The sequence below is a fragment of the Gossypium raimondii genome, chromosome 4 (genome assembly GCF_025698545.1).
Source record: "Gossypium raimondii isolate GPD5lz chromosome 4, ASM2569854v1, whole genome shotgun sequence".
NCBI lineage: Eukaryota > Viridiplantae > Streptophyta > Magnoliopsida > Malvales > Malvaceae > Gossypium > Gossypium raimondii.
In genome coordinates this window covers 49,718,991-49,728,943 of record NC_068568.1, presented here as the reverse complement: position 1 = coordinate 49,728,943, position 9,953 = coordinate 49,718,991, and the positions used below count along the sequence as shown (strand labels likewise).

Here is a 9,953-nt window from a genome sequence, read left to right as displayed (position 1 = left end):
TTATTTTAATTCTACTCCCTAAATAATTACAAAATTTATCAATTTTGTTCTAACTCTCAAGTGCAAGTATTAGAAGTAGTGGGTAAAATACTGGGACCATATTGTAGGCTTTTCCCCGCCCTAAGCTCAATAGGGTAACACATAATAGAAGGAATATCCTTTAATGAAATGATGGGCGATATTGTAATAGCGTCGCATACATCATCGGATTCAATATCGATACATGACATATTATGCCAACTTAGTCCAAAATTACATGAGAGTAGAGGGGAGTGTTAGGTTAAATTGAGTGAAAAATTTTAAGCTGGTGAATCATATTTTATTATTCTAAATTGATTTTTAAAATTTTTGAATTGAATCGAGTGAAATAAAATTCAAGTCGAGTCAAATCGAGTGAAATTGTTTGAGTTAAATTAAAAATTCAACATGTGAAATTGAAATATTGTTACATATAACTAAATTCATGTTAGAACACATATATCTGAAAAAATTCAAAGCAAAATAATTAAAAAATATACTTTAGTATAATAAACTAGAACCATTAATTAACTTATTTAGGTCCCCAAAATTATTATTCTAAAATTTTTTATTTTTAACTTTCTTGTCATTTTTAAAAATATAAATTTTGAAATTTTTATAAATATTTTGAATTCTAAAATCATTTTGAATTTTTTATAATTTTTGTTAAGAGAGAGACGGTTTACTCATTCTCCAACTTAATAGGGACTAAAAGGGTATTTATATCAATATGTTATTTAAATTATTCCGAGTTATTCAATTGTAAAATTTAACTTTGAACTCGAATTACTTATTCGAGTTGACTCTAATAACTCAATTTAATTAACTCAAATTTTAACTTTTTTTTTCAATTTTTTCAAATCAAATCGAATTTTGCTCACCCCTACATGAGAATAATAATACCAAAAAGACTAACTTAATAAAACAAACAACAAAAACTTTTCATTGTTGTGTAGAAGAAAGGTCCAAGAAAAAGCAAACGTTTTTGAGTTAAATGTAAAATTTTTTCTTCGATTAACTTATTTTGGTCCTAAAATACCTTTTTTTTATAGGTCAAAAAAACGGGTTTAGACAAGAAAAAAATAAGGCCAGTTTTCTAAACGGGTCGAGCCTTGGGTAAACTTTTTTGGCCTCGACTCGCTTCATCAATTTGCAAAAAAATATATTACTTTTTTTTACTATTTTTCATTGTTTTGCTATCATCTCACTGTTATATAACTATTTTTTTTTGTTATTGCTTGAATATTATATAACTCTTATTTTATTATTAAAGTTGCACTTATCTGAAGATTATTTAAGTATATTTTTTTATTTTTTTGTATTTGTTGGGAAATATTTATTTTAATGTTTTTAGTGTATTTAATGTATTATATTTTTAAATTTATATTTATATAAAAAATTTAATACAAGCGAATTGGGCTCGAGTTTTAACATTTTTATCTAGATCGAGATTGGACAATTTTAGACACATTTTTTGAGTTGAGACCAAACCTAAAAAATAGACCTGATTTTTTTACTTGACCCGACCCAAATCTAACCTAACCCATAAGCAACTCTATCCAAAACCAACACTTCTAAAACTAATATTACCATAAATCACATAAAATAAAATAAAAAGTTTAAAAACCTTGAAGTTGGGGTCTTTCAAGACATCTTCATATAAAAGAGGTCATCTTTGTTTGGATAAGGACTCCCATAAGCAATTGTAGCCCCCATAACTCCCTCCACACTTAGGAGGAAAGGTCAGCCACATAACAACCCAATGACTCATAAATCATGTTTAGATTCCACTTAGAGGCGTCCATGGGCCGGGCGGCCCGACCCGACTCGACTGCCCGCCCGAAATATGAGAGGGTTCAGGTAAAAATATAGGCTCGAAATATGAGCTTGGGCAACAAAATGAGACCCATTTAGAAAACGGGCTGGGCCTCGGGCAAAATTTTTTGGCCCAGCCCGAAAATATATTAAATATTTTTTATTTTTAAAATATACTAGTTTTAGTTTTATTTTAAGTTTTAGGTTACAAAATGTTAGATTTTGTTACAACAATTAATACAATTAATAATTTGATATAATTTGATAATTTTAGTAACAATTAATACAATTAACAATTAATAATTTTACTAACAAAATGTTAGTAACAATTAATAATTAATAATTTGATATAATTTGATAATTTTAGTAACAATTAATAATTAATAATTTGATATAATTTGATAATTTTAGTAACAATTAATACAATTAACAATTAATAATTTTACTAACAAAATGTTAGATTTTACAAAATGTTGACTAGTACAAAAAAATATATAATTTAATACAATTTTAATAACAATTAATTTTGATAACAATTAATTTTAATAACAATTAGTTTTAATTTTAATAAAAAATATAATTTTAATTTTAATTAAAAAAAGGGCCGGGCCGGGCCGGGCTCGGGTTCCATATTTTTCCCCGAGTCGGGCCTGGACAGAATCTCAGGCCCATATTTCGGGCTAGGCCAGGGCCTAAGAAGGGGGCTGAAAAAAATTTGGGTCTGGCCCGAACCTAGACCGGCCCGGCCCATGGACAGCTCTAATTCCACCGATGCCCAAAAAGATGGAAAGAAAAAAAAAAAGGAACCTTGTGAGAAAATATTAAAAAATAAATAAAAGAAGGGATGTAAATGAAGAGCAAGCAAATCACTACAGGGAAGAAGCAATTTTGAGAGCTACAATGTTTATAATTTATTTTATTTAATACTAATATACTTTTTTAATAAGTATGGTTGGGTGTTTTATTTGTATTTTATTTATGCTTTTTAAAATTTTTAAAATTATTTTATCATTTTTGTCTAACTTTTTTAAATATTTTCCTTTTCAAAACTTCTAAATTTAAAATTAAAATGGCAAATTTTATAAATATTTAAAGCTAAGTTTTTAAAACTACTTAAAATTAAAATTAAATGACAAATTTTATAAACATTATAGGCTAAACTTATTAAAATTTTAAATTTAATATCAACTTTATAAAATGTGTAAACATTAAAGGGTTAAATTTATTATTAAGCTAAGAAATATAGGTCCACGTTAACTACATGTTAAATATTTAAGGGTAGATGACTAAAATTTTAGATAATAAAATTGAACGTTCTTAAAATTGAGTGACCAAAATAACCTATTCAAAGTTGAGTGACTATCAAGGTAGTTTACCCCATTTGTATTCATTCTTTTTCTCTAACCCAGTAAAAGACAAATACACATGTATCTTCATTTCATTCCAAATTTGCACCAGAAAACAACACAAAACAGCAATTTGCCTTAAATAGAAGCATATGTCAAACGTTTAAGAACTAGACACACCAAAACATAAATATAATTTCAATTAACTAGAGATGACGCATGAAACTGATTGACCCTAACAAAACCAACACAGATGACTCTATGGATGAACACAAGCATATTATCATTGAGTTCCATTGAGTTCCACTTAATAAACTCAAATGAATGGAAAGGGTTAGAGGGTACAGCAGTGCTCATCATCCAACTAGAAAGTCAACATTTACTCCTCATCAGAATAATTGAATTTTATAGAGTGCGACTGCAGATCAATCTGCCCTCCCCTGTATGATCCACGTTTCTTCTTGGTCTTCTCATGCCGGAAACCCCTGTGTTTACAATCAGAAATATGTATTTTAGACACCATCTTTGCTTAAGCATATACAAGAACAACCCAAAGCACAGTAAAACAAAAATACAAACCATTTCTGGTAAAAGATTAACACTTTGACAGAGAATGGGCCAGAATAAACTGACATCAACCATTACCAGATTAATTTGACCTGGCAAATCTAACTATTTTCAGGAGTACATTATTGTATAAGTTCAGCATCCAGAGGCCAGAGCACCGCTTATTCCAATTCCCGAGCTCAGAAATAGATGTTAGAAAATATTTAGATCATGGAGAGAAAACAGGGTAGAGGGTAGCAAGGAAAAGATAAAGCCTAAGCCTCGGAACATCTATCGAAGAATCATATGCAAACTTGAGGAAGTTCAAAATCCTAATAATTAACAAAATCTCCAGCAAAACCCAAACCAATATTGACAAGCCTGTCAAGTAATAAACTAATACTGGAGTCCAGCTAACTAGAAATATCAGTTTTCTCAGGAGTCAGAAAGAAGCATGGTAAATTCAACCTAAACTAACACAGAATACAATCTTAGTCTTGGTTTCACATATTGTGTTATTTATGCGTTACTCATGCTTATAAAGAACGGGTACAGTAAGTTCCAATTATATGAATTGGGTACCAATGATACATAAATCTCAGACATTTACGCTTACCTTCCTCTTACTTGACCTAGAACTTCTTGTGCTTTTGCACCATATCCAGTTTCAGCACCATCCTACAAGGATTTTTGCAAGTGACCAAAAATATACATATAATATCAAAATAAATACATTGGAATTGATTGGAGGTGAGAGAAACAAAAGGAAAGGAAGGTAAGTAAGAAAATATTTCCTTTGTTTAGTATCATTTAAATAAAAATAAATGAAGTGGAACTAAGCATCCCTCCCATTCCTCAAAAGTCACTTTTCAGTTAACCCAAACTAGAGTAAAAGGTTGGAAGAAAGTAAACTCGTTTCAAATATAAAATTACTTCTATATCCTTATTATAATATCTTTTATTTTTCGAAACCTACTTTATAATATTCAAGCTTAACACGACCTTCAAATCTTATAAAAATCCATTCGTCAACTTCTTTTTTCTTTCTTCTTCTTTATCGATCAGTAACTTGATTTCTGTAATTTTTAAATTTAGTATAAGCATCGAGTCTTTTTTATTTTGAGATTAATTAAGGATTTTTATTAAACGAAACAGATGAACATGATTAAGCACATTGAATAGTAGAAAATGCTAAAACTTTACAAGTTTATAGTTAATTTTATCTTGATATAAATATTTCAATTCTTGAATTTCCTCAGTAATAGATTAATTTTGAAAACACATTTCTTTGTATGAAATTATCTTCAAGAAAGCATTCTTTTATGGATTAAAAAAGCCTTTCGGTAAAACAAAATTAATTTTCTCACTTTCAAAATTATTTAAAGCAACCAATCTCAAGATCATTCATTAAACAAAATTTTTATTTTAGAAAGGTATAATTGGAGCAATGTAAATATAATATGCTTTTCCTTCCTACTACTTAACCAAACAAATGTTGTTAACTTTCCACTCTTTTCCTTCTCTTACTTAATTTAGTTATCTGACAAAAGGAATGAAATATCTTTTCCTGTCCTTTCCTTTCCTTTAGAACCTCTATTTCTTTTTCTTTACTAACTTCGTCCCAAACATAAGATTAGAAAAAGAAAGCAGGGCAAGTACTTTATACCTTCGCCCAGTATGAATTATCTTCAAGCCTGCTATCAACAAATTCTACCTCATCCACATTCACTCTTTGAAATGGTTTCTTTGGCTGCAATAACACAAGATTCAAAATTAAAATTCTTATGAATCAAAGATTAATTGATATTTCAATTATTATCATCATTACTTAAGAACCTTGAAAAAAACTATTGCTGTAATAAGAACCATTCAAGAGAACCAAAAATTGATTCTCCCTCAATTCTAAACACCACTCTCCAAAGTGAGAAATAGAGCACAGGAAAGACGTCAAATAAACAGAAATTACCACAAAAAAGCCGAACACTAAAACTCACGCAGTATAGGAGAAAAAAAGAGGCTCGCAACACCTTATTGAAGCTACATTGCTTCGATTCTTCATTTTCTTGAAGTACCCATGTCCAACACCCATGTTCAACATATTTTAGAACATGAGTATTTAGTATAGACCTTCCAAATACATGGAAAAGCACATAAAAAATTGAAAATACCCTTGTCAAATGGATACATGTATCCTGTGTTACTCAAACTTAGGTGTGAGTGTCCGGTACGGGTATGTATCCGACATGGGTATGGTTAGTCTTTTTTAAGCTTTTCCATGCATTTGGAGGATCTTTAGAGGTCATACCCCCATATTAGTGTATAGGACACAAGTACTTCAAGAAAAATGAAGAGTCCGAGCAACATAACCCGTATCTGACACTCACACCCGAGTCTGAGTCATATAAGATCAGAGCATGTTGTTCCTTAAAATTGATTGAGGCTTCAGCTAGATGAATTAATATATTCAACATGTAAAAGACAATTTTATAACAGGCCATACTTACAATGTAGAAAATTCAAACATGAAGCAACAAGTCAGATCTAAATTACAAACATATGCCAGATTTTAAAAGCAAAATAGCTTTAGGGTTGTGGCATCCACCTTCATTTATGAACCTCAAAGTTTCACTACAGAATAAGTCAATAAGCCTGTGAGACTTACTTAGTAACAAACACAATACGCAAGGTATAGTAGAGGGTGAAGAACACCTACAAGATTTAATTACTATCTCTGTAATTACCAATTTGGCTTCAGAAATGGGGACTTAATATACAGTTAAATGGATGTTTTCTTAAAAAACATTGCATTCCATATTGATTGCACGTGCAAAATATGTAAAACCAGAATTCTACATGACAAAGGAGAGTCAATTGGACATAAATCATATTAAATCAAAGAAAGAAAACAAGCAGACTGAGGTCGGAATTTTACTTCCATACATAATTTACTAAAAATGTTCAACAAGTAAAGCAGATATTCATAAACTTACCTGAACTGAACCATTTTGCTGCTTCTTTGAGCTCTTTTGCTCAGAATGCTTTCCATTTTTCTCAGCGTTCCCATTTTCCTGCTCATGAAACCGTTTAGCAGGCTTCTTGGGAAGAACATCAACATCAGTCTCTCCACTTTCTCCTTTATTTTCTTCACCGACATGTTTATCAGCTCCCACTAGTGAATTTAATTGCTCTTCTGAACCTGCTGTCTTTCTCCGTTTAGAGTCTTCAGTAGCATTTTTATCAACAGGCTGAGAATCATGTACTTCAGAATCCAACCTTTTCCTTTTCTTGGAACCTTTATCATCCGTGATCGTTGAATCCACCTTCGAGATCTTATTTTCCTCTATGGATTTTTCTTTCTCTACATCTTCAGAATCATCCTTCTTTTTCTTCTTTTTAGATTTGGAAGTCTTGTCTTCCACTGATATGTCACTAGCATTCAAAGTAACTGCAGCATGTTGCGTGTCCTCTGAACCATGCTGTCCAACACTTTCAATTAAAGAATCAGAAGTTGACTTGCTTTTCTTTTTTTTCTTATCCTTAGTTTTATCAGTAGCAGATTCCTTAGCGGCATCCTTGAAAACTTGCTCCTCAAATTTCTTAGAGTTGGCAGATTTATCGTCAACTTCAGATTGACCACCTATAATGTCCATACTACTCTCATTGCCTCTTTTCTTCTTTTTCTTGGGAGCAACTTCAACTGTAGAAGCAATGCAGTCTTGTCCATCACTGCGTAATACAGAAGTTGAAAAATGAGAATAAAATATGAAAAAAGAAAATAAGAATTGAATGACAAAATAAAACCTGTTAAGGTTGGAAAGACAGAAAGTTAAAGAACACAAATATCACATCGGTTATTTGTGCCTCTGTTTTTCCAAAATAAGTGGCATTCTATAAGTTTCCCTCAATATAGGACACCATCAAAATTTTTAAGAATTAAAGGGTAAACTAAAGAGACTCATGCATCATAACAATTTACTACACTCCAGATGGAAAACATAAACCATGTGAAACGAAGCTAAAGAAAAGACCATATGCACTTTTGTGTTCACATGCAGATAACTGTACGATTATATTTATGCACTCTCAATGTCATTACATGCATAAGTTTAATGTTAAGTCATAATTGCAATGAAATCAGTAAGTGTAAAGGCAAAGGTGATTAAACATGCAACAATTGGTGAGGCCTTATCCTTCACTTCGTGGAGAAAGAGATTATCCCGCTTAATAAATAAAAGTCTAATCAATCAAGAAAAAAAAATCTCATCCTACCTCTTCGCCAGATACTTGCAGCACATTTCTTCCAAAGCTAGAGAAGAACCTGCCAAAACATCTTTCTGCAAAAAAAAAAAAGATAGAAAATTACTACTGAGAGTCAAGCCAATTAACAGAAACTTTGCATGGGAGAATGAATAAAAACTCATAATGCAATTAAGTGACTGGCGCGCACACACTCAAGCAGTAAGAAGGCAGACAAAGGAGGGAAAGTTACATTATTTCAGAAACAAGCTTCTCTGCTTAACAGAGGAAACAATATATGATTCAAGAACACAAAACAAAGGATCCACACACATACAGAGACACTGAGAAAGCTTTATTATTCATGACCTTCCAACTTACAAAAATAAAAATATCAAATGCTCCAGGAAAAAACGAGATTCACCTACTGATGTCAAGAATTGAGACAATTAGGAAAATTAAGTTAACTATTGGCTACTATCCTCGACATTATAGTTCAGGGGAAAAAAGAACTAGTGCACAATTTTATTTTTTATTTTCAAAACACAAGTTATTATGGTTCTACGATTTTTATCAATTAATGGGGGAGTGGTATACACTTCCTGCAGCCTGAGATCCAAAATGTCACTTTTTAAGGAAAAACAAATAACTTTCCTGGGTAGACTAACGCCAGAGACCCAACTATACAGTAGACATCTTCCCAGAAGAACCATTTTCTAATCATTAGAAACTTGAGAGAAGCTGCTTGTGCAGCACGAAACCCCTCTCTTTTGCAGTTAAAGCATCCTAAATAATGGTTATAAGCACATGATACCTGACCTTTGGCCTATTTTGCAATCCCGGTTAACATCAAAACCACAGGCAAATAAACCAAAATATATTCAGTAAATAAAAGGTCAAATCTCTCAGGAAAATACTAGCTAAGTCTAAGAATCATGAAATCGATGAAACAGAGTAGCGGATTAAGACAAACGTCCTTACATTGGGAAATAGATGGCTTATGCCTTTGAGCTTGTAGGTTTGTTTATTGTAACCTGATAAGCCACTACAACCACTGAGATCTAAAAGAAAATATGTACTTTTACATTTAGGAGCAGAACAATGGATTTACACTATCGGTTCTCAAATATCCAAAACAACCCATCTACAATCACATTCGAATATACCTACAGAGAAAACTAAAATAGAAAAGAAGATACCTGGATTTGGGCTTCGGAGAGAAACTTCTTGAGGGTTTTAGAGAAGGAATTGCGTTGAAGAAAGCGGGCAATGGAGAGGAGGAGGAGAGAGTTCTGGTGGGGAGTTAAGGACGGAGCAGAAGCCTCCATTTTCATGGTCGGGTTGGAAAGAAGTACAACTTGGCGAGGCTTCAAAGCTATGAGCGAAGGGGAAGGCTTTACTACATGCATGTATCCCTGATCCTTAAGTAATATATAAACCTCACCTCCTCCTCCCCTTGGTCTCAACTATGGCAACTGGCTAGGGTTTTGCTTACTAAAGAATTTAATTTCTTTTTCTTTAAATCCCAAATAACTAAAAACCTTTCGGTAAAACGATGACCGATGATATAAGATACAAAACAATCACTTGGCTTCTAGGGCAACGTCTATGAAATAAGTTTAAAATATATTTTTTAATTGGGTTGACGAGTAATATTTTATATCTTAATTTGATTTGAAAATTTCGGATCAAGTTGTATGAAATAAAATTCAAGTTGATTCAAATTAAGTAAAATTATTCGAGTTAGATTAAAACTTAAACATGTGAAATTAAAATATTATTATAATATGATTAATTTCATGTTAGAGCAAATATTAATTAACTTATTTAGCTTCCCAAAATTATTATTTTGAAAATTTTAAATTTTTTAATTTTCTTTATATATTCATTAGAATTTTTTATAATTTTTTTAAAATATAAATTTTAAAATTTTTATAAATATTTAGAATTTTTGAAAATTATTTTGAATTCTTTTTGTAATCTTGGTTGAGA

At 31.2% G+C, this 9,953-nt stretch overlaps 1 protein-coding gene across 2 annotated transcripts; it reads right to left on the bottom strand.

The window, feature by feature from the left end:
• Positions 1-3,242: 3,242 nt before the first annotated feature.
• On the bottom strand, positions 3,243-9,516 carry LOC105779491 (uncharacterized). 2 transcript variants are annotated; one of them, XM_012603266.2, is made up of 7 exons: positions 9,161-9,516; positions 8,943-8,995; positions 7,995-8,059; positions 6,716-7,451; positions 5,392-5,475; positions 4,342-4,403; positions 3,243-3,664 (listed from the first exon to the last, which is right to left on the bottom strand). In XM_012603266.2, exons 3-7 carry the CDS (start codon positions 8,018-8,020, stop codon positions 3,559-3,561), a joined length of 1,014 nt encoding a protein of 337 aa, XP_012458720.1. In that variant the 5' UTR covers positions 8,021-8,059; positions 8,943-8,995; positions 9,161-9,516; the 3' UTR covers positions 3,243-3,558. The 2 variants fall into 2 exon arrangements, with proteins under 2 accessions (XP_012458720.1, XP_012458719.1); XM_012603265.2 differs by lacking the exon at positions 8,943-8,995 and having other exon boundaries at positions 9,161-9,515.
• Positions 9,517-9,953: the final 437 nt, after the last annotated feature.

Coding starts and splice junctions, on each gene's coding strand:
- LOC105779491 (XM_012603265.2), bottom strand. CDS start 9,370: ATGCATGTAGTAAAGCCTTCCCCTTCGCTCATAGCTTTGAAGCCTCGC. Junction 4,404..5,391: donor ATAATTCATACTGGGCGAAG/GTATAAAGTACT, acceptor AAATCCTTGTAG/GATGGTGCTGAAACTGGATA. Junction 3,665..4,341: donor CTAGGTCAAGTAAGAGGAAG/GTAAGCGTAAAT, acceptor TTGTAAACACAG/GGGTTTCCGGCATGAGAAGA.